Source organism: Streptopelia decaocto (genome assembly GCF_964273445.1).
Source record: "Streptopelia decaocto genome assembly, chromosome: 6".
Taxonomy (NCBI): domain Eukaryota; kingdom Metazoa; phylum Chordata; class Aves; order Columbiformes; family Columbidae; genus Streptopelia; species Streptopelia decaocto.
Genome location: NC_138660.1, coordinates 39085249 through 39109392, shown reverse-complemented (window position 1 = coordinate 39109392; position 24144 = coordinate 39085249). Strand labels below are relative to the sequence as shown.

Sequence of the window (24144 nt, the reverse complement as noted above, 5' to 3'; positions counted from 1 at the left end):
TAAAATGCATTTGGAGGTGTAGATGGACTGTGACTGTCTTGATTCTTAAGTGGTTCTTCCAGTAGATTTTAATTACGCTGATGTGTGTCAGTTTACCCCAGTGGTTTAAGCCGCGTTATACCACAAGTCTGTTAATTAGTCAAACATGGAATTTGGAAAACAGCAATTTTAATTTGGCTTCATTTTGTAGAAAAGTTGTGCAACCCTGATGACATATGCATTTGCTTTGGATAGCTTTAATAGGATAACAGTCAAGTATTTTGTGATGTGACTCTGATGTGCTCAGCAGACTCTGGAAGGGGATGATGTACTGTCAATTGCAGTAGCAAAAGGGAGAGGCAGGGAGGAAGGATATTTTTAACAGAAAATAGTGACTCATGGAATGAAAGAGTGTGTGTTAGAGAAACTCATGTTTACATCTGTGGATCTTAAATATTTTTTAAGTTGAACCTGTGAAATAATGGTCACATGTATTGATTCTTTGATTTTAAAGGTAGAGTCCAGTTTTCATTTGTTTTCAGCTATCAGTGGCAAAGAGCGTAGAACGTCTTTCACAGAGGAATTTGATAACCCATAATTTCAGTGGTAGGCTGCCACACCATTTCTGTTTGTCCAAAAGACAAAAACTACAAATATTTTACACCACCCTTCCGGGAGTATGCTTCTTGATTAGTTGGGACGGTCTTGTTCCTCCAAAACACTGGATTTGCTTTGAGGTACTCTTACTGATTACTTGTGTTAAAGATTAGAGGCAGCAAGGAGTGCTTTTTTCCTTTTTTTTTTTTTGTTTGTTTTGTTTTGTTTTTTGTTTGTTTTTTGTACCATATTATGACAGTAGAAACCATTTTAAATTTTAATATTGGAAAAATCACAAGAAGCTTGTTCTACTTGCTTATTAATGGAAATTGACAGGTTTCATGTAACTGGGAGTATGTATCAAATTAGTGGGTTTCAGGCTCACATTCCATAGTATGTGTCCTTGTTCCTCTGTGAATGTACCCATACTTGTAAGGTGGTGGACACAGGGAAGTAATGGTATTTTTAAGATTTCATTCAGTTTTAGCCCATCAGTATTTTTAATTAGATTGGCTAAGAAGACATCTCTGCTTGCATTTTAGATTAAGACTCTAAGAATTCTGCTTCCTTTCCTGTTTTCTGTCTCTAATCTTGCAATAAGAGTAATATTGGATATTGAATACTACATTTTTCATTCATTTGCTTTGAAGATCTGTCCCTTCAAAGTTTCCTTAATACTTTGTTAAGACAGATTAGTAGTTAATCGTGGGTGATTTTTGAAGTCAATCAGTATTTGTATCTATTTGAATGGTTGCCTTGATCATCCCACAGATGGGTAGCCATGTAGATCTTTAAGAATAATCTTGGCTGAAATAAATCAGAGCTAGGCAATGTCATGACTTCTGTTGAGGTCTTACTTGGAATGTGATAGAAATTACGCATTTTTTGGTTCAGCTGGGCATTTTCTTCATGGATCTTCTTGTTGAAATACATAGGACTATTTCATATCACAGATCAGACTGGTTAGGGTGCTGCTTCTGAATCTGCCAAGATGTCTTTACAAACACTTTTGTCTCCCACTGACTCCAGGTGTGAGGGCTTCCTAACTGTCGTCTCCCAGGTTTCCTTCACACTCATAGAAAAAGGGTCTGTTTTAAGAAGCTTAGTAGTTCTCCTGGTTTGTACTCAACAGAATGAATTTGCTAAGAAGAATTTGGATGGTGTGTTGACAGAGGGCCTTATAAAAAGTCGATGACAGTGGTTCATTAATTAAATCTTCTATTTAAAAATACATATTTGAATCAACTGTGTATGTTGTCAAGTCAAAAATTTGCAGCTTCTAAATTCTAGAAGCAGACTTTATTAATCATAAGCTGCCAGGCACTAATTTGGCATAGCACGTGTAAAGGAAACATGCCTTAGTCACATAATTCCTTTTTGGATTGTAGCTGTGGTATGGCTTTAATGCCTTTTAATGTACTGCAAGTATTTTAACATAGCACAAGGATGAAATAGGTATAGTGGTCTAAATAATAGGAAAAATAAAAAATACTGCAGCTGTTTTAACACTTTATTGCAAACAGTATTCTGTGTTGACGGGAAAGTTGGAGAAATCATTCTTAAATGGCTTTCAATAGGAAATTTGTCCATTGCTGGTTTTTCAGTGTTATTCGAGTACTTTCTGAGGTGGCCGGTTGTTTTAGTTGTTCTATAGCTGAAGTACTGTTAGGCCGCAGATCAACCAAATCTGTAAGCTGGTGTTGCCATCAGAAGCAAGGTTGCTCTTTTTTATGTGAACTATGGTGTTTGTGCAGCTGCACAGTGAACCAGATAGGAAAAGTAATCTATCTTGAAAATAATATTTTTTTTTCTTCTTTTTTTTAGGCTGTTTTTCAGCAGAATCTAGTTGTACAGCTGCACATTGAACAGATCAGCAAACAAATGTGCTTGTGTACAAAAATGGTTTTGTAGGAATGGGAATGAATGAATGAAGCTGTGAGAGAGGGCAGGACTGCTGCTTTAAATGAAACACCACCTTAAAATATTTGTTGAACTTCAGCCTTAGTTCTAACAAAAACATTTACTTACTTTCCATAGAAAAATAAAATCTTAAAATGCAGGTGTGGCTCATTCATCTTTTGAAGTATTTCAGTTTTACAAGCACTGGTATCTTAACGAGACTTATCTGAACCATAGAATATTGTCACAAAATCAAACCATCTCCATTATAAATTTTTGAGCATTAATATGGACTTATGGACTAGATACAGTTTCTATATGAAAGACTGAAAATGAATTCTTGGTAAGCAGAACTAATATTTATAGAACTTCCAACTTTTGTTTTTGTATTCTCCCGAGCTCTTAGAAGGATCCTGTACTCAGCAATTTCTTACAAATAACTGTCCTTTTGAAGAATTCTGTCCATTTTTTTCCATTCAAAATAAATGCCCCTTTTTGGATAACTGAGCTAGTAGATGGCTAATGTTTGGGATAATTTTCTAGTATGCTTGGGATTTGGCATTTCAAATACCTCACATTTCGGATTTTTAAAAAGTTTCCATGGTGTGTTCAGTTATGCATAAATGCTTTCTGTACTATTTCTTATCTGGTATTAACTTAGCAAATATGGCTTGGATCAATTAGTTAATGGTCTGTTCTTACAAAGTGCCCCTCCTACTGGGCTGTAGATTTTCAAATGAATGAGTTTTACTTAAATCCACAAACCTGTTTTACTGAAATTGAAGAGGGACGAAAATACAGGAGATGGGTGAGAACTAAAATTAGAAATCGTTAGTTATAACTTTAGATCTATAGCATATTTTCCTATTCGTATATCCAGAAGCTAATGTCATCTTAAGACTGATAAAACAGAATGAGATTATTATTTAGTTGTTATGGCTTTCTTAAAATGTCTTTCAGTAACAGCAATATATTAATTTAATATTAATAGGGGTTTTAAAAATAATTTATCTTAAAAATGTGTGCTCGATTAATAGGACTTCATATTCTGGCATTTGTTAAAAACTTGAAATTTAGGAAATAAAGAGTAGGTTAATTTGGATTTTCAGATTCCAACCTTTTTTTGAACTGAATATGAGCATGAAATATTGCACACTTGCTGGAGTGGAAGTGGGGGGGGGCTGCAGGCATCTCTCCTGCATGTACGTTGGAGTAAATACCTGCAATATAAGAAAGAATTTTAATTTTCAGGGATTTTAAGAAACACTGTCTTTGTGTGATCAGTAGCTTTATTTCAATAAATACTTCTCTCTTCTCTAAAAAAAAAAAAAGGCAGTTTCTCATAGAGTTCTTACTCTGAGTAGTTCTTAGTAGAAATGAATTATGTAAGTGCTGCTTTTCTTGGTGCTGAACAGATAATATCTTTGTTTGGTAAGAATATTGCTTTGTCTTTATTTCTGATGCTTTTTGTCTTTTTCATTTCTCTCTTAGCTGAAGAATGTGTTTGGTATTTGGTGTGGAACTTCGGGTTGTGCATGAAGTCTTGGCTAAGGCGCTTTAGTCATTGTGGCATTCAAGCTGAGTACTTAGAGGAGTCAAAGATATTTCTCAAAGATCTGTTCTCCAGATAGAAAAAATAAGGCAGAACATTGTTCAGAGAAAGCAAGGAAAGAAAGTTGAACAAAAAGGGACAGTAACTAAAATAACTTGGGAAGGAGTGTGGGAAGGGGAGAAATCTAGTACATTTATGTTACAAATATTTCAGATTATGAAAATTGTTGGGAGAAGACAGGAAAAAGGCTGGGGGTAAGAAAGTGTGGCACCTCAAATAGCCTACTAACATGGTAGATGTGACTTTCAATTGAGTTTGAATTTTGTATGACCACATTATTTGAATCAAGGTTTGTTGTTTTAAGTAAAGCCTAACTATCAAACTAGTTTTCTAGTTTCAGTGAAACAGTTGGTGATAAAGAAACAAAAATGTCCCCCAAAATCATGTTCATGTATGAGGCTTTAGATGAAGTCTTGTCAAAAATAAACTGCTGTAAAAGAAGAACAGTTGAAATAGTAGGCACTGTGGAGAATTTTCAGGAATCCAGGGGAAATTGAATGAAAAAGGTTGTAAAAAAAATGCCAACTTTCATCAGAGGTGCATTTAGTTTAATAGATGAAAGGCCATAGGCAGACAGTGGTTTAGTGTAAAGATTGTGAGTTTTCCCTGCAGAAGAGAGAACTCTGGTGTACTGCTCAGGTATTTTGACCTCAGCTCTCTGATTTAAAACCTGTGTGTGTGGATATGCCATCACACTGTGTTTGGTATGAACGATTTGCTGGCATTGAGGAGTGAGGAGGGGAGGGGATGGGGTGCATTTGGCAGCCCCGCATGCGTTTTCTGAGATGTCAGCTGGCGTGGCAGAACTATTTATCTTCTCCACTGTAAATGTTCACCGTTTTTCTGCGTTCTGAGTCAGGGAGGCAGGAGGGAATCCATTGAGTGAATAAAATAATGCAATGGCTAACAGCAATAATAGGCAGAATCTTTTTCAACTTTCGTGTAGCCTTTTCCTCAGGTTGCCCTTCCATATTCTTCTGAAGGTATTCAAGAGTCTGAATGTTCTTTATTGAGATCAACTATATATAATTCTGTGCCACTGAAATGTATAGAATTTAGACTTCAGCTTTCCAGTATTTTACATGTGCAAATGCTGCCTGGCAGCTTGAACATGACAGCTATTTATAATTGCCTAGAGAATAATGAAGCTTGTTTAAAAAGAAACAACTCGTAATAGTTGTTCTGTTTGAGACTTCTTATGACGTGTACATTTGTTTTGTAAGCACCTTTGTTCTGTAACGAGATTACAGTAGAAGATACAGCAGATTATATAATAGAAGATTAAAAATACTGTGCTACGGTTATTACTATTTTAGTTGAAAATAGTGAAACATCTAATTGATTTTGAAATCGGTCTGATAATGTTCACCTCTTGTATTTCAGCAATGAATCACGATCAGAGGGTTACAAATGATTTTAACTGTTAGGGCATGGAGGAAAGGTACCATTCAAAGCCGAACACCACAATTAGGGATGCATGACTGAAGTTTTAAAGTAATGTATTAGTAGCATTGTATGAAACAATCACATGAAAAAGATCATGAGGTTGTGAAAAGGATTATGAACATGCTTTAGTCCTGAATTTCCTGGTAGAGATATTTTAGTCTGGATTGTGTTTGTTTAAATAATAATTATTTGACTTTGCTTATTCTGGTTGTTACCATTATGAACAAAGGGGGAGAAAAGGTGTCTTATCTAAAAAAAAAAAACAAACAGTAGTATCCTTTGAGAAACTGGATTTTACTTAAACTTGAGGTACTGTTTTCAGTACAGAGAAACTGAGGTTAAAAAGATACTGAACAATTTGCTAGATCATTACAGTATATACTGCATGTACTCACCTGCTGCTGCCGTCTTCTGTGCCAGCATGGAGAAGTTCATCTTTCTCCCAGGGCTTTCATTTGCCTTGCATGTACCTTCACTGCTTATTCCAGGTCCAAAATCGGCTCTTTACATTAGGCAACATTTGACTTTGTAAATCCTCAGTTGATGAAAATTAGCATATTCCTTTAGAAATGTGGAGCTCTGTTGCTGTGTCCACAGCCATACTCCTGATCCAGTACCTCTACTTACTGCCAGAATGTTTCTGCTGCCTGGGATGATGTAAGTCACAGAGCCCAGGTTCTCAGCCTGTGTGAGAAGGAGCATATGTTCTTTATCTAAAGGTTATGGAATGAGTTTCCAGACAATCATACGATCTGAGGGTTGACTCAGTCCAGTGACTCTTGGATAAAGATTTGGAACCTGTTTCTTTTCGCTCTACCGGTAACAACTTTGTACTTACTGTTTCCTCAAAGGAGAATGGAAGAAGCTTCTGGAAGGTGCTTTGAGATGCTTTTAATGTTTCTGTACTAATCCCAGTGAAGAACATTAAGGATGCCATAAATAGAGTCCATGAGTGAAAAAGTCTATATGAAAATAACGTCTCAGTAAATTTTGGGGATTAACTATTCATACTAAATTACCTGAAAGGTTTGTCACAGCCCTTAAATCAGTAACTGGAATGTAGGTGATTGAAATGGAGGCAAACTGTGGTCATTGCAGAGTGATGACAAAATTGTTGTGTACAAAAATAAAACACTGTGTACAATGATTACCCATTGACCTGTCTGATGTCTCTGGAATCAGGTTTGATGCAGATGCCTCTGTTGACAGCTATTCTTCTGATCTTACATTTGTAACTGGGTCAGTAGTTCTGTGGGGTTTTTTTTAATCTTGCATGTGTTTGAAGCTCCAGTGAAAAGTGAATTTCCATGTTTTGTGTTTGTAGAGGTTAACAGGAAAAACTTTTCTCCAGTCTTCTGTGTTAGCTCATTTGTTCGCTATATAGAGTCAGTAAAAGGTAACCCTTTTTAAACTCTGATTCCTTTTCCATGTCAACCTGTTGCAAGTATAGGAATGTCCAAGAGAATTTTTTTTTTTTTTTTTTGGGGGGTGCACTAATATGGTTGTAAGTGCTTAAGAGCAAAACATCAATCTAATATTTTGGGAAATTAGAATGGACTTTAAGTGTTTGTGCTTTGCTGCAAAGCACTTTCCTGACCAGTTTCACGAAGCACCTTTCAAAGAACAACCCCAGTTACCATCTCTTGGCTGAAAGTCAGTAGCATTGAGGATGTGTTGACCAGGTCACTTGTGTCTTTGTGAATGTAGGGCCAGTTGCAGCTCTACTCAAGGTGCATGTGAAGATCTAAGTCTGCTTGCAGTGTAAAAAGAAATTAAAGTACATGTGACCTGTTTTCCTGTGACTTTACATCCTTGCAGATGCCACAGTGTTTTGGGAGCATCTGAGTGTACAAAAAGTGGGATGGATGCAGTTCTGTCCTTATCTGCCTCTGAGCTCTCAGTTACTTCTCCGTCATATTGTAAATTCAGGTAGTTACGTGGAAAAGCTCTACTCCTGTGCTTACTGACTTTGTCTACTTTAATCAACTCTGTTAAGCTGTTCAAAATAGTTATTCAGCTGTTTAAAGTTCCATGCTGCTTTCTTGTCTGCTCCTTTGGTGATCAGAGGGCTTGATGTGTCTAGCAGAGGGCTACATGTATCTAGCAGAACCATGGTAAATGTTACACACTTTATTTGGCTTGGTACCCAGCAGAACAAATTAAGTGTTGCTAGAAAACCCTGGCAGTGTTTAAATTATTATTATTTTTTAAAAAAACATGTATGATAGAGGTTATACTATACCTAAAATAAATCTCTGGAAAATAGAAGTCATGGAATACAGCTCTTGGCTTATCTTTAGCTTTCTAGTTTGATAACATTTTTACATAAACTTGGACTTTTTTCTTACAAGGTTTTATACTAATTATTCCAGTTTTATAGATATATTTTTTGCTGGCAGATGTAAACAAAATAAAGCTGACGTATTTTATAAAATAGTGAATTGTTTTCAACTCTGAACACAAAGTAGACTCTGCAGTGTCCTTTTCATTAGCTGATATTGAATAGTTTCTTACATTTAGAAAACCATGTTGTCTAGGTGATATAATTTCTGTAAATCAGCACTAACTACTTTGATAGTGTATCAGCATTAACAGTATTTTTCAAGTTGCATATACAGACATTTTGCATATAACTTTATTTTTAAATTAATGTCCATGTAGATCTTTGAAATTGGTAAGCTCATCTGAGTAAAAAAATACTAAAAATATGAACATTTAAGCAATACATTGAAGTTGGTTAATGATGACAACTAATTTTTAAATCACTAATTACCACTCAAAATAGGGACTTTGCAGTGTGGAGGTACTTTAGCAGCACATAAGAACAAATGTTGTGTGGGTTTTTGACTGTTTTATCTGCCTGTCATCCTCATAAATAAGAAAATATAGTATTCTTTTTTAAAAATAATTTTTCTTTTGCAGCTTGTGTTTTAATGAGATTTTCAATATTATAGGCTATCATAAGCATAGATGTCTCTGAAAACATACACAAAAATGCTCAGTTGTGACTGACTGTAAATGCTGATCTTTTTCTTGTAACTACCTCCTGTAAGTATGGTATGTAAGACTGCATCTCTGAAATACACACAGTCCATCTTACTGTTGGATAATAAAAGTATATTAATACAATTTCTGCAGTAAAAATACCATAATTGTTATCCTGTTAACACCAATATTTAAAAAGATCTGAGAGTCACTTAGTTGGTACAAGTAGCAGACTGAAGCTCATGTGGTACCAATGCTGAGGATGTTTTTACACCTAAGTGCTTCCCCTTGTGTTTCTTGTAGGAAACAGAGATGAAGGTACACATGCACACAAAATTTTGCATCATTTGCTTGCTGACATTTATCTTTCATCAGTGCAATCATTGCCATGAAGATGGACATGACCATGGTCCTCACGAGGAACGCGTACACCACCATAATGACTACCAGATCTCAAATGCATCCTACTTCCATAACGGAGGAACAGAATCTGTGCCGAGTAAATTTTCAACGTTGGAAGCTGAAAATGAACAAAAACACTACATTGAAAAGATTTTTGATCGTTATGGTGAAAATGGAAGATTATCTTTTTTTGGCCTGGAAAAACTGTTAATAAGCCTTGGTTTAGGAGAGGTAAAAGTAGTGATGATAAATCATGATGATATTGGCCATGATCATGTTTCTCACTTATACGCTTTAGAAATACAGGAAGGAAAGCATTCTCACTCGCATAACCATCCTCATAGCCATGCAGGTCCAGAAAACCAAACCACGACTGGTATGGCTGCAAAGAAAAACCATAAATGTGAACCCGAGAGAGATGCAGTAGTGCCATCAGTAAAAGATGATGGCAAACACATTCGTGACCAGAGTCGCCATCACCATCATCGCCACCCTCGTCTACATCATCGTGACCATAATGGTACACATCATTCTCATGATGATTCAGTTGGTCATAGTGAACATGAAGAACAGAACCATGAGCCTTCAACAGAGACAAACACAACTCAGAATCAGCCAGAAAGAAAACAACGGAAACAGAAGAAGAAGCAAAAGATCAGTGACACTTCAGAAGCTGCTGCACAGAATTATGCCCCAGATCATAATCCAGGTGATCACAATCGTGTTCATAAACATGATCATGTACATGACGCATCTCACTTGCATGGACACCATCATGAACACAGTAGTGATCGTTCTACTAGTCATGGACATCAAGAGTCCAGTTTAGGTAATGAGGATGGACACCACCATACCAGCAAGCGAGAGGAACCTCATGTAAGAAAACATGCTATTTTTTCAACACGTAGTCGTAAGGATCATAATGAGGATGAACGTGATCGTGAAGAGGTGAGTATGAAATGGAGAACCGGTAAGTTGACTTTCGCTGTTGTTAGATACTAATTGAAGGTGCATACCCAGAAATAACACAGCAGCATGTCTGTGACCGTTGCATAACACAGGTTGCTGAGTGAAAACTCTCAAGGTCATGACCACAGTTTTGAGATTAAGAGTTTTCATTTCTGTCTGCCCATCGCTCATCTTTCCTCTGAGATCTATCTTCTTGTCTGTTGATCTGTATAAAGGAGATCCTTAAAGCTTGCTGAGATACCCTGCTTACAGGTGGGGTTTTTTTTCCCTTCCCAATATTCATGAATACTTCACCCTGCTCTCCTCCTGCTCCCCCCCCCCCCCCCCCTCCCCCCGCTTTGGACTTCTTTCTGATTCTAAGATCATTAACATTTTTGGAAACTGCACAGAGACTCTTTCCTAAAAGAAACACCTGCATCTTTTCAATATGCTTCTAATTTCTTTGTCCTGAGAGACTGTGAAGCAGCATAGATGTAACTTCTGTAGCACCGTGCTCAGTGTAAGCTACTCCATTTCTCCCTTCAGCATCCATTATTTCTGCCAGGACCATAAATACACTTTTCCTTGCCCATTACAGTTAACTACAGAAGCAGGACATTTTGATATCGTAGTTTTAAACTAGAATAGGAAAGGATGGGAGTCAGTGCCACATTTGAGGTTTTAAACTGAATTAAAAAGTGAAACTCCAAACTCAAAAGGTTGGGAGGTAAAGAAAAGTGTTAGAAAACCTGTTTTGGATTTGTGTCCTCCTACTCCTTTCCTGTTGCTCACTCTTCAGTGCTTGTACTGTGTAATGATAAAGAATATGGAAACTCATATTCATTGATATTTATCAAAAATTACTTAGGTGTTTGGAGTGTCTGAGTTTGTAGTGCAGATATTTTTACTGCTTCTTTCCCCTTGTAAACCACTTATATCAGCTTAGACATGTTTTAGCACCGGTGGAATGTTGTGGGCCAGAGTTTATACTTTCTGTTTGTGTTCTTGAATCATATGCTAAATTTTCCATAACTGTAGTTTTTAATGAGATAGTTGCTTTCATATTTAATTTGTTTGTACAATTTGCTTGCAGTGCCTAAATGTTACCCAGCTTCTACGGCACTATGGTCTGGAAACCAGCTCTCCAATATCTCCTGAATTGTTCATATACATGTGTCCTGCTTTGCTGTACCAGATCGAGAGAAGGCTTTGTATTGTACATTATGATGAGCTTGAAGATTTTATGAAAAGTAAAAATTCATCAGTTGAGCATAATGATAAAACAGGTGCATCAGGTAGGTGTGCAACTGCCGAAAGCCTATAAAAGTATTTTGCATTGTAAATATTAACTTCAAAGTTTGAAATGTTATATAACTTAGCATTGACTATGGTGGAGTAAACGAATAGTTTAAATTTAACATATTCATTAGAAGAAATCTGAGACCGCATGCTCCTTTAAGACAGGAGACAGCATCCTGTTTGGTGGTATAACAGCTTCTCTGAAGTCACCTTGGCTCAGGGGGGCATACCTACCTTTCTTGTACCTTTTTATCCTTTTTCATAAATTTCACTTCTTATTTTATGTTTGCTTATTTTTATTGATTTTCTTGTTTTCTATTGTTGAGGCCTAATGTCCTATCATTGGGCCTATGACCCGGGCATTTTGGCCTGGCTTCTTCACACATAGCTTTAGAAGTTGGACTCTTTTGTAGTAGGAACATAGGCAAGGTACAGAATCTTTGGAGACAGAAGGACCTCTAGGGATGAGTAAGTCCACACAGAGTTTGGATTATTTCCATCACTTAAAATGTCTTTTTCTCTTAGTGTGGCTGAGGTGGTCCATACGTTTATCCCAAAGCTGGAAAATTTCAGTGTTACTTTGGCACAAATTTTCTTAATACATTTGACTTGGATATATTAATTCAGGAATAGAGCAAAGCACCTTCATCACAGTTCATTCGCTGGAAAATATAATTTCAGGTGTCACCATTTTTATATTCTAGGTGTGAGGCAAATTTCTAGAATTGGCATCCAGAATTTTTTGTGAACTTAAGAAATACAAAGACTTAAGCAAGATGCAAGAGCATTTAAATTGGACTTAAGCAAGGTGCAAGAGCATTTAAATTGCCGTTCCTGACAACAGTTCCCTTTTCTGACTTCCAATGTCAGTTATTCCATACTATTCTCTTAAGTGTAGGAGAACTATTCAGTCAAAATCCTCTGTTGGCAGTTTTAATTTTGTTGATGTGTGCGTGCCTTGAGTAAAAATCTGTAGACTTTTTTTTTCTTCTTACTGTAGTTCTAAGCTAGAAATATTTTTACTCTTCTAAAGGCAGCATCCGTTGTTACGGTTTCCTAACTGAGTGTGCTTTTAAAATATGTTTACTACTGCTGTCTTTCATAAATACAATGGAACTGTGAATAGATGTTTAGCTGCAGTGAAATATTATAATTAAAAAAACCTTGGATACAATGTCCGTGTTTTGGAAATAAAAATAATGGGAATATTGATTAATCCACAGGTGCTTACTAGCATTGTTAGATATAAAGCTTGAAGTAACTACACTTTCATAGATGTTAGTAGCTGTTGGAAAGGACACATTACTGGTAGTCTTTCTTAACAATGCTGGAGTCATTAAAATAATTAACTTGTTGTACATAAATCTCCTATAGCGACACAGCTACTGTCTTGTTAACTGTTCCAACATTGCTGTAAAGCGAATATACTGTGTGTTTTATATGGGAGCAAATCGTTTTGTGGGGTAGTCTCATTGTAGCAAGAGTTGACCCTGCCTTATTACCAAGAGGATTTGTAGAGCAGCTCTAAGGATTTTCTGCCAATTAAAATGTTGAAACCATGTATGAAACTGTCATGTTGCACATGCTTTGAACCAGTTTAATTAGAAAGCTTCTACAGATGAGTGCTTCTTTTTAAAAGAATGCATTTTCTTTCTCTGTAATAAGTAAGGGAGTTGATTAATAACTCCGCTTGAAGAACTTTAACATTTTAAGAGACTTAATTTGCAGAATTAGTGAAGCTTACTGTGTACTTTTAACATGTTTTATGGCATCTGATATCCTGAGTACAAACAACGCATTTGCCAGTTAATTGTAAAAAATCAAGTTTTAATTTACTGATTGGGCTTTGAAAACAAACAGTAACCTGATTAGATTATGATAAATCGTTCTTTATAAAAATTTCCTGTATTCTGTTGTATTGATGACAGTGAGTCTTGAGTTGATGTAATAGTAGTTTTCCCTTCTTAAGTAAGAAATTGAATCACAAAATAACAGATCTTAACAGAAATATAGGGGTTGTGGAAGATATAGGACAAATGGCAGCCGCAGAGTAACTTAACCTGCAGGTTGTAGGATTCTGCTAAAATGAAAATGTGTTCTTACCCGGGCGAATGTAAACCATTTTAGATAAAAATATTTGCCTAAGTTAGGAGGATGCAGACATTTTTAAACACCAGCTTTCTGTGGGTTTCTTTAGTTTTAATTAAAGCTTTCAAAAAAACTTAATAGACTAGTGCTGCTTCTATTAATCGCTTCTAACCCATAAGGTTTCCATTAGTTCTGATAGTGCAGTTTTCTACAACAATCATTTAACAAACCGATGACAAAAAGCTTATGGAGCCACGTTGAGTTTTCTTCTTGTAATCTGCAGATAGTTCTGTAACACCTTCTAATAGAGGATTTTCAAGGGCTTATGCATAGAACCAAGCTTTTGCAGTGTACCTGTTGGAAGAGGTGGCGTTGTTCTCCTTGAGGGCTCCTCAACAACTTAACTTAAAAGGAAAGGTGCGCCTACTATGAATCAAGCTAATAAAAGTGATACAGCAAGCATTTTTTCTTGAAGATGGAGATTGCTTAGAGCTGTTGATTAAAAGTACTTGAGATCCCATATATCTTATAAATCTGTCTGTGCAGATGCCAGTGTTCCCTGGAACTCACCAGGAAGCCCTGGAAGGCTTTACTTCAGCAGAGCCTTTCTGTTTGCTCGGTTTCTTGTTACAGCTTGCAGGTACCTAACCGTTCTCAGACTTCCAAGGAGTCACCTTACTACACTCTTAGTCTGTTTTAATTTACGGATAGCTGTCCAAATCCAGAGCAAGGAGCTGTCTTTTGGTTGCTACCCACTGAACAGAGGTTCCTTACTGAAGAAATTGTTCAGTCACCTCCCTCTTGGTTGTTTTCCACAGAAGTACTTTATAAGCTTATAAGTGCATAATAACCTCACCTTCTTGACCAAGCTTTATACAGTAATCCTAGCAGTGTCATATTAATACACCAAGATCTTTTATAACTTAAGAGCTTTTGCAGTGTTCGTAATATTGCATATCAGTTCCACTTCCATAAAGTTTTAGTGTTTTGAACACTACAGTTGAATAAATGCTTCAATAAAATTTATATCAGAATTTTGTCATAAGTATTCCTTAGTAGTCATTTTTATGTGAGGAGTGTGTATACATATATGTAACTGTGGAGTCTTACACAGCTTTTGTATCTAATATATTTTTTCTCTTCAACTTGGCGAGAACCTTTTGCTGATAATTTTGGTGCCATATAATTTTTTAACAGTTTAAATGGAGACAGAAGGCAATGACCAAGATCTGAGAGATGCTCAGATTCCATATTCTAATTCTCATGTGCTTCATCTTAATCATCGTGCCATGTTTAGATACTGTATCATTCAGAAGAGTATGTAAGCTCTTCAGAGATGCGTTTGCCAAATCCATTCTATGATATATGAAACTTAAGCCAGTTTGCATAACCTCCTTTCCTTTTTTTTCCATGTAAGGCTGTTGGTCATTTAACCTGGCACTTAACTCATAATGTCTGTGTCCAGATTGAAGAGCCAATGTCCTGCCAGAATGTCTGTGTAATTTTTATTTGGGCTATTTGTGCATGCATGCGTGGTTCTGTATTGAATTACAAGTCCGTGTAAGCTCTTTTTTTCCGGCAGAGCCTGTTAATCCAGAGCCCATAACAGAGGTGCTCTGGAGATGAGTCAAGGCTGTGTAGCAGCAGGATTTTGCTCAGCAGGGTCCTGCTTCCACTCTAGACGTACTTTTGTATTCCCATTTTCCAGCCTCCGGTTTTTAGTTCTGCTAGTTCCTCATCTGGTGGCAGTCTTTGCCTTTTCACCAGCTTTGTTTTCCTCTCTGTATCAATATACATTAGGGTGTATGCTGCATACTTTCTAAAGCATTTCCTAATCAGTTGCTCCTGGTGGATGTGCTCTTGTACCCTTTGCATTTGAATTGAATTGTTTCCTTTTCTGCACTGTTGTGGAATGACAGCTACGGATTCTGTAAGAATGAATATACCAAAATAAAATTTAAACCAGCAGGTGATGTAAGTTTTGCTGTTGAACCAGACCAGGCCTGCAGCAGCCACAGTTTTAGTGGCAAGGATCAGATCTGATCTGTAGCATTTTTGTTACAGATAGAATTCTTTGACATTTGACTGCTAAATTATAAAATTAATTAAACAGCTGCAACATATTCATTCCTTCTCTCTTCTCTTCCCCTGTTTCCCAGGATGTTTTCCCCACTTTATAAAAAATGAGGGGACCTTCATAGATGTAAGTGAAGTCAGATCGTGTATCAAAGTATGGAGATGCTAATGATTTTAGATCAGGAGTTGTTAACTTTCATTAAATTTGGCATACTGTGTAGACATTCTTGATTAAGAATGAAGCTGGGGAAAAAAAACTGGAAAAATCTGAAGCATTTAGGCTAAAACTTAAAAAAAAAAAAAAAAAAAAAAGTTCAGATTGAGGAAATCATGCTCATGAAAGATCTCAGCCCAAACAGTTAATGTTTGTAAATGGGAGCACCAACTATTCCGTCTTTGGGACTGTTAACCTTTTGAGCTGTACTGCTGGAATTAAACCATTTTTCTTACTGTTCTTTGAAATTTCTGTGATAGGAAGAAACAAGAGACATGATAGAGAAGCAGAGATAGAGAAGAAAGAACCCAACAGTTTTTAAGTCTTAGCATAACTGATGATTTGAAAAAGTATGAGAAAAAATACTTTAGTAGGGTGAGATGCTGACTACAAGAGCCATGCTCCTTTGCTTATAGGATTTGTTTCTTGTGCATTTCCTCCTGTTCCTTGTCATATAGAAATTTGCACATTTTCCCTAATTAACAGGATTATGATGAGTGTACCATACCCCACTATCTCTTTTAATGATAATAATAGCGGTTCTCAGAAAAAAATAAATACTGCTTTTTGTTGGTAGCAAGTTGCTTTCAGCTCTTCAAGCTCTTATTAAGCATCTGTTTTTTAAAGTTCCTCTGTCAAAGGTTGAGTCTTACTTCTCTTAAATAAAAATGTATGTTTCAAAGCACCAGGTAAAAAGAACGGTGCCTAACTGAACATGTTACTCCTAACAAAGGAGGAGAAATATTGGTTCCTGTTAAATTTTGCATCAGGATTGTGTTTAAAAACAAATATTAAAGATGAGTTAGTGTTTATAGAGCCCTAGTAAGTTAAGTAGCAGAGATGTTTTTGTTCCAATGTGAAATCTTTTGCTTTTGTGTTTCATTAAGGGCTACAAAGCTAAGCCTGGTACTTACAATCAGGAAGATTTGTTGGGCTCTTTTTAGCCGATTATCTTCTGATGTCTTTTGCTATATCGTACTGTACTGTGAATAAGCATGTGTATCTTTTTGCTGTGGACTTCAGCACTGCCTTCATATTTCTCAACAGCTTTTCAATGAACAATTACACAACTTAGGTTTAAGGAAAGTCACCAGCTTCTTAAGAGATAGTTGAAAGTCATTAATCAGTGTTAAAAAATTTTACAAGTGTTTTTCTGACAATTTTTCTGTATTCGTTTCTCCCCACAGCCTGGTTTTGTGGTATCATCTCTATCACCGTCATTAGCCTGCTTTCCTTGCTAGGTGTGATCTTGATTCCCATCATTAACCAATGGTGCTTCAAATTTCTTCTAACTTTCTTGGTAGCTCTGGCTGTAGGAACAATGAGTGGAGATGCACTACTCCATCTGTTGCCACATGTGAGTATTGTTTCCTGCCCTTTTATTCGTAATCGTAACTGTATGTAGATTTTTCGAAGAATTGTTTGACAAGTATCAACAAATAAATGTCCACTGGTGCAGATGTAGATTGACTTGTCTATGAGGGACATCCTGAAACAGTGTTTGAGACATTCTGTTAACGAAGAGGAAATGTGTGTTTCAGAAAAAGAGAGTAGTTGTGTAGTCATAGTTTAACTTCTATGGCAGTATTTTAGAATGCCTAATGAGACCAACGAGAGTATTTTAAATTTAGCAATATTACTGTCTCTTGTCTGCTTGTCTAATTAATGTATCAGTACCACCTAGAAGTACTTCAGGGGCATTAGCCTTCCTGGTTACTGGCTTTTGGGGAGAAAGTAACCTCTAACTTACTGAATCAAGAAATTGTCCGGGTTCCTGGGAAGGTAACCAGTTTCTAATTTGTGATGGTATACTGTAATTCTTAGAAGGTGAAATGTTTTCTGAAATTTTGTTACCTTTATTCTTTTAGCAAAAAGAGTAATGTTTACATGTTTTCTTTGTGTAAATTTTAATACAAATTTTTGATCACTTTTTTTTTTTTTAACAGTTTATATTTCAGATCAAAATGTGTGTATATTAAAACAAACCAAAACCAAACCAAACACACACAAATTCACAAACAAACAAAAACAACCCGCAACCCAGTTTTTAAAGTCTTTTATGCCACTTTTCTGTCAAGGTTACATATATTATCATCTGAGCTGAGAGCCATTTCAGACTCTTGATGACACCAGGTCATGCTGTGTTAATATTTTCTCTCCTTATAGTCACATGGAGGCCACAACCACAGTCACCACCATGGCCACGGTCATGTTCATGAACACAAGCGTTCTCATCGACATGCCCATGGACATGGAGTACGGACTGAAGGCTTTCCAGAAGAAAATGATCCAGTGCTGAAAGGTCTTGTGGCACTTGGAGGCATTTATCTTTTGTTCATCATTGAACATTGTATAAGAATGTACAAGCATTACAATAAACAAAAGGTATGCTCTAAAATTGCATGTTGTTTTAAAACGTGTTACCTGAACTTATCTTTTGAGTGTTGAGGAATTGTCTGTGCGATGATTCGTTATTCTGTTTACACGAACAAGTGCTGCTGATCTGCATTCTCTTCGATTTTATGTGAGGAAAACTTTTTCTAGAAGATGTTGCTTTTCTTAACAAGGTGATTTGGGAAGACAAAGTAGAAATCTGATGGGGAAGACTGCAGCTTTTTGGCCAGATATATTTGGAGGTAGATCTAAGTAAAAGAGATTATGGCTCTTTCTCTAAAGCATTGTGATCTTTTTGCAAAAATGTGAAAGGCAGTATGTGAGAAAGAACTGGTAATAGAGCCAGACAGTTGTCAGGCAATTTACAAGATGCCAGTGTAACAGAGGTATTCTGTTTTTCCATGCGATAATACCAAAATTTAAAGATCTCCTACTTCCTATAAATTGCCAATCAAATTTTTACTTGTTTCCCTGAAAATGATTGGACTTTTAGGGCTGGGAGCATGCTGTATTCGTGATGGTGGTACAAAAGGAGGGCGAGTGTGACGGTGGGTAGAAATTCAAACCACCAAAGAGCCGTATTCTTTGAACAGTAGTTATAAATACACTTTTAACTGTTGTCTTCATCATTCAGCTTTGAGGAGAAAATTACTTTGGTGAAACTATAGCTGCTTCTCCCAAAATGAGTGTGGAAAAAATTAAAGATCTCTGTTTCACATCAGACTTGCTGGACAGGCAGTGAGAGATTTTCTGTGTTGGAGGAGGCGTTTCTCAGATCTTCAGATAGAGATAAAAGCTGTTACTCTGGGCGTATCTTCTTTGAGATTAATTAAGTAATTACATCTCCTAGGTTGCTTTGGCAAATCTAAGATCTCTGTTTTATGGGCTGCTGATAGGAAAGTAGCAAGCTTTTCTCTGAAGGAAAATGCAAGGAAGTTACAGGAGTATAAAACTTAAAGTTGAGCGAAACAGAGGAGCTGTTCTTGCTTCATGCTTGCTTTTTCAAACAAAGTAAGCAAATAACTCTACGTACACGTGTTTCTAGGCTGTTAGAGCAATCCTTGTCACAATGTGCTCTGTTACTGAGGTGAAATATCGTCTGTGCAAGTCGGTGAAATTCTGTGGTAGGTAGATAAGAATTGCCACTGGGGTAGATGCTGTTGCTGGGCCTTACAAAGATTCATGTTCTGTAGTCACATACTTCTGTTAGGCATATTAAGAAAGAGCAACTAGTCTATTTTGAAGAGATTTTTTAGACAACATTTCAGTTTCTTTTATTTCCATTTATGTCATTTTACAAGCCAGTTGTTATCTGTTTCCTCTCGCAGAGTAAGCAGAAATGGTGCAAGAAAAAACAGACTGAAGAGTCACCAATTGGAAGGAAGCTTTCTGATCACAAATTAAATAACAGACCAGATGCTGACTGGCTTCAGCTCAAACCCCTTGCAGGTAGGCATTTATTTTCAGAAATTTCTCCAGTTACAAGATTCAAAGTAATGGTATGTAATCTGTAGCATGTAATCTCTTGTACAGTTTTGCTGCTATTATGCAAATAATTGTTAATAAGACTTAATAGGCTTTCCCTATTAAATCCTTTTTAGTTTTGTTTTCTGTAGATCTGAGAGCACTCAGGACACTTCCTAATGTGCCATACAAGTGTTCTCAGACTTCTGAAGCTGTCAGCTTTTGGGTGGCTGTGTTTCTTTGTGTTTTTTGGTTTTGTCTTTGTTTTTTTGTTGCTGTTGTTTGGTTTTGTTTTGTTTTTGTTGTTGTTGCTTGTTTCAGTTTTGTTGCGTTTTTTGGTGTTGTTGTTTTGGAGTTTTTTGTGTGTATGTTTTGTTGGTTGGTTGTTTGGTTTGGGTTTTTTGTTTGTTTGGGGGGGTGTTTTTGGTTAAGCTGTGCCTGACTAGCTGAGCCCTGACAAAAATTACATCAAAAATGAACACATACAACCTGAAAAGGGATATCTTTGAAGATTCCAGCCTTTGACCAATTATAGCTTGGCTATAACAAACAAGTATCCTGAATATTCCTCAAGTATCCAAAACATCTTTCACATACCGTTCCTCCACGCTAGTCTGTGTGCTCATGCAGCATGTTCCCAGAGGGAATGCCACATCGCCCCTAGGAAGGGGTGAGGGAAGGGGACAGTGTTTGCTTCATAAACTTGTCCTTCTGTTGCCTGTGTGGCTGCTGAATTAATTTCTTGATGAAGAATCCATAGGCTATACAAATGCCATTTTGTTAATTTGAATGGTTTGTAGAAGGGAGACTGACTGTAGCCTTCCCCAGTCAAATTGCATAAAATGGGACTTAGGACATTGACAGAACATAGAAAGACTTTCAGCTGTGAGGATGGTGGTACATATATTTGAGATGTCTTCATTTTCTTTTGACGGGCAATCAGAGGAATTTTGCTTCTAATAACATGGAGCACGTTCTTGTTTTGTAATAGCATTCCTCTGAAAATGCACTCTGCTCATCAGCAAATCACTTGTACTGAAGGCACTGGAAGCCCATGCTGAATTTGAATTTTGAACTGCAGTGCCACTACCGCTGACCTGAGTGGCCATTCCATTTCTCTTTAAACTCTGTGCCTGGTTTTTTAATTCTGCTTGCTGTCTGCTTATTTTTGACTCCTGAAATATTTTTTCTGGAGTTTTTGTGAGCCAGTAACTTCATTGTCCAGAACTGCTTTTTTTTTTACAAGTGATTTTGTTTCCTGGAGTACAGATTGCCAATTTCATTTATTTGTTGATATTTCAGAAATATTAGTACACTTAAAATTCTTGCACATATGCCTTCTGCGTTGTTTTCACTTTGTTTTTCTTTGTAAAAATGGCTGTGATTGCTGGCAGAGCAATGAGCTACAGGGGAGGAGCTCACTGTACGACACAAGTGTCTGACAGCAACACAGAAACTATGTAAAGATCTGTTGTGTCAGTGGCAGATCTTGCTGAGCTGCGACCTGTGTGAGCATGCATAGAGAGTTGCCGGTTCAGGTTTCCTGAGTCATTCAGGTTCCATCAATAGCATGGAAAACATTACTATCATTCTGGCAACTTTCCCCTTCCAACGTTGAATCATCAGCTTTGTTAGTAGCAATATTACAGATCCAAGCCTAGGTCGGGCTACAACGGACGCTGTGTGCTATGGATACAGTCCTGTTGCCTTGCAGTGGAGACTTCTACATGCTGTATGTGCAAATCAGTGAAAGAACGGGGCAGTGAGAAATACATGTTTTGTTGGACTGAATGTTGACAACAAAGTCACTAGATTTGTATGTGTTAAAATACTTCTTTGCTTTCAGAATGCAGTTAAATACTTAGCTCAATGATGCAGTAGTTGCTGGTGATATTTTAAATAAGAACTAACGCGGTGTCTCTCCCAACTGGCTTCCATGTAGGAGCAGACGACTCAGTGTTATCTGAAGACCGGCTCAATGAAACAGAACTCACTGATTTAGATGGCCAGCTGGAATCCCCACCCAAAAACTTCTTGTCTGTGGAAGAGGAGAACAATATGCACCATTCTCACAATGATGTCTCACATGCTGCTCATGAGCATGATCTTCATGATTCAGAGTATGACAGCCACGGCGAAGATAAAATAGTAGCTAGAAAACACAGTCACCCCTGGCATCACAAACATTCCCATCATTCCCATGGCCACTGTCATTCTGGAAAAGACCTGAAAGATACTGGGATAGCTAATATTGCGTGGATGGTAATTATGGGAGATGGCATTCACAACTTTAGTGATGGCTTAGCAATCGGTAAGCAAAAGCACTCAGTATTTCTCCACAGTTTCTTCTTACCTTTAGTAACTTGGGTACTATTTTACTTATCAGTGATCACAGGTAAGGCTTCCACTTAGCTACTGTGGTTACTGGCATTGTTTAATCTCCTTCAGAGCAGAAGTTAAAAGGCCATCAATAGTAATAGTCTTCCCTTTGTTAATATTCTGTGACTATTTCCACCAAAATTACTATATTGATAGTAGCAACAGTAGCAATCTCTGCCAAATAAAGATAGGTGCAGACAAATCCCTGTCTGAATTACGGAGCACATATAATACAGGTGTGTTGTTCGGGTCTTAGTATTTGCCTTCAAATAATAAGTTCCTTGCAGTCTTATTTATAATGATTTATTTAAAATAATAGTACTATTTCTATTATTACTAATGCACAGAATTATACAGTACTTGTAAATAATAAATGTACTATGAGTCAGGTTAACGAAATAATATTTTAAAAAGTGCTACTTAGGATAATTTAAATTTTTGTTTGAGCAAAGTATTGGCTGTTTATTTCTAGCCAAATGTGGAAGATATTGAAATACCAAGCAGTTTTTGTTAGATTTGTTAGATCAACTTTGATTCACTTAAACCTCTAAATGTGATTTGAACTGTAAAACACATTAATTTGAATATATGTCGTATGAGTCAAAATGATGGTGAGAGTACTGAAGTGCATACTTTTAATTTTTTACTAAAGTAGCTTCTAGGAGTACACAGGGTTCTGAACTATTATACTATCAGAAGGAACACATCCATCTAGAAGCATGGGAGATAAGCTACTTATTAGGGTCTGGGGTTAATAATGGAATGTAGTATAGTTTCTCCACTTTCTCCAAACAATTTCTAAAGAAACTAAACTCCATAAAAAATAACTTTTTGGTTCATTTTCATATTAAACGGGTAAAACGTTTAGACAGTTGCTTCTAAGGCCAGAAAGGATCACTACGCCACCTGGTGGGAACATCACTGTATTGAAACTCCCGTTCTAAATACTCCTCTGTCAAGCCCAAACAGCTGAATCTTCGGTAAAATGTAGATTTTAGAAAAGCATGTTCATATTTTTAATATATCGAGCTATGAGGAATCCAGAGGGAAGTTAAATTTCCTCCTTGTCTTCAGATTATGTCTTTTCATTCTACTCCATTTTACCTGTTTTGACTGCTCGCTGCAGGCTCTTCTTGTGCCTTGCTCTGCTGCAGTACAGAAATTTAATACCAGAGTTTTTTTTGTCTCAGAATTATTTAAGGTATGAACTTAAAAGTTGATTGAATTAAATTAGCTTACACAAAAGTTACTGAAAGAGGTTTACACCACTGTTTTTCCTCATTATTTTCTAGCTCTGGCTTCTTAATGTTGCTGATATGTGCTCTACAAATGAGCATAAAGGAAATAGAGAGGTTATGGATTAAATATTAGTTTGGATTTCCAGCCTGGAAAGGAGAGAGCCAGACTGTTGCTCATGTGCATTCTTAATTGTCCTGATATACTTCATAGTTGCTAAAAGTATAAAAGTGGTGCTATTTATTGGCTCGTTGCCTTTATGTCTATGTTCTGCTCAGTTGTATTCTCCTCTCCCAGGATTTGTCCTTCAGATAAACTGAATAATAAAGTACACAGCAGTAATGCCCATCCAAGATACTTCTGGTATTTTCAGTTTCTATATAGACAGGACACAGACATAATGAAAAAAATATCAAAGCGTGCATTCTAACAGAGGATGTCAGATGTCATCTCTGGAAAGTCTGCAGATTAAATTTTCTGACTTGAAAACAGTAAAATATCATTTGAATCTTTTTTCTTTTTTTGTAGGAGCAGCTTTTAGTGCTGGACTGACAGGAGGAATTAGTACATCTATAGCAGTATTTTGTCATGAGCTTCCCCATGAATTAGGTAACTAATTATATAAACTAAATGTGTTCAGTCTCTTCATCTGTACCAAATATGTATCTAAAAGCTGTTGTGATACTCATCCTGATAAGCATAATGCAATGCAGATGCTGCAAGAGTGACCAGAGCTTCAGAGAGTAATGGAGCAATATTCCTTCAGAGTATACAATGAGAACACTAATACAGGACTATTTTGGTAGGTATCTAGTCACAGCAGTGCTGTCAAGCTTTTTGAACATGTATTAGAAGTGTTCTTAGGAACATAAGGTTTACAGTTTGGTGTTACACCTCTGCATTTTATAGAGAGAGTTCCACAGTACTCTGTATGACGATGTCTTACAGAAAGTTACGTTACAGAAGTAAACATAAGTTTACTTAAGTAAAATTCTCTGTGGAGGTCTTCAGAAGATACTTCATACCAATTGCTGATGAGTCCAGTAGGTGTGGATAGGTATTAAGGGTATAAAGCCAGTAGGCAGTGTAGCCAGTGCCATTGATTCTTCCCCACTAATTGAAGCAT

At 36.7% G+C, this 24144-nt stretch overlaps 1 protein-coding gene across 2 annotated transcripts in view; it reads left to right on the top strand.

Annotated features, from left to right (window-relative positions):
* SLC39A10 (solute carrier family 39 member 10) overlaps positions 1 to 24144 on the top strand; it is a 59871-nt gene that overhangs the window by 29133 nt on the left and 6594 nt on the right. For both annotated transcript variants that reach the window (XM_082056320.1, XM_082056319.1), the window contains exons 2-8: positions 8822 to 9868; positions 10962 to 11163; positions 16733 to 16902; positions 17712 to 17930; positions 19268 to 19388; positions 21346 to 21714; positions 23547 to 23627. In XM_082056320.1, the coding sequence (XP_081912446.1) occupies positions 8831 to 9868; positions 10962 to 11163; positions 16733 to 16902; positions 17712 to 17930; positions 19268 to 19388; positions 21346 to 21714; positions 23547 to 23627 (2200 nt within the window). In that variant the 5' untranslated portion in view covers positions 8822 to 8830. The remainder of the gene's footprint in view (positions 1 to 8821; positions 9869 to 10961; positions 11164 to 16732; positions 16903 to 17711; positions 17931 to 19267; positions 19389 to 21345; positions 21715 to 23546; positions 23628 to 24144) is intronic.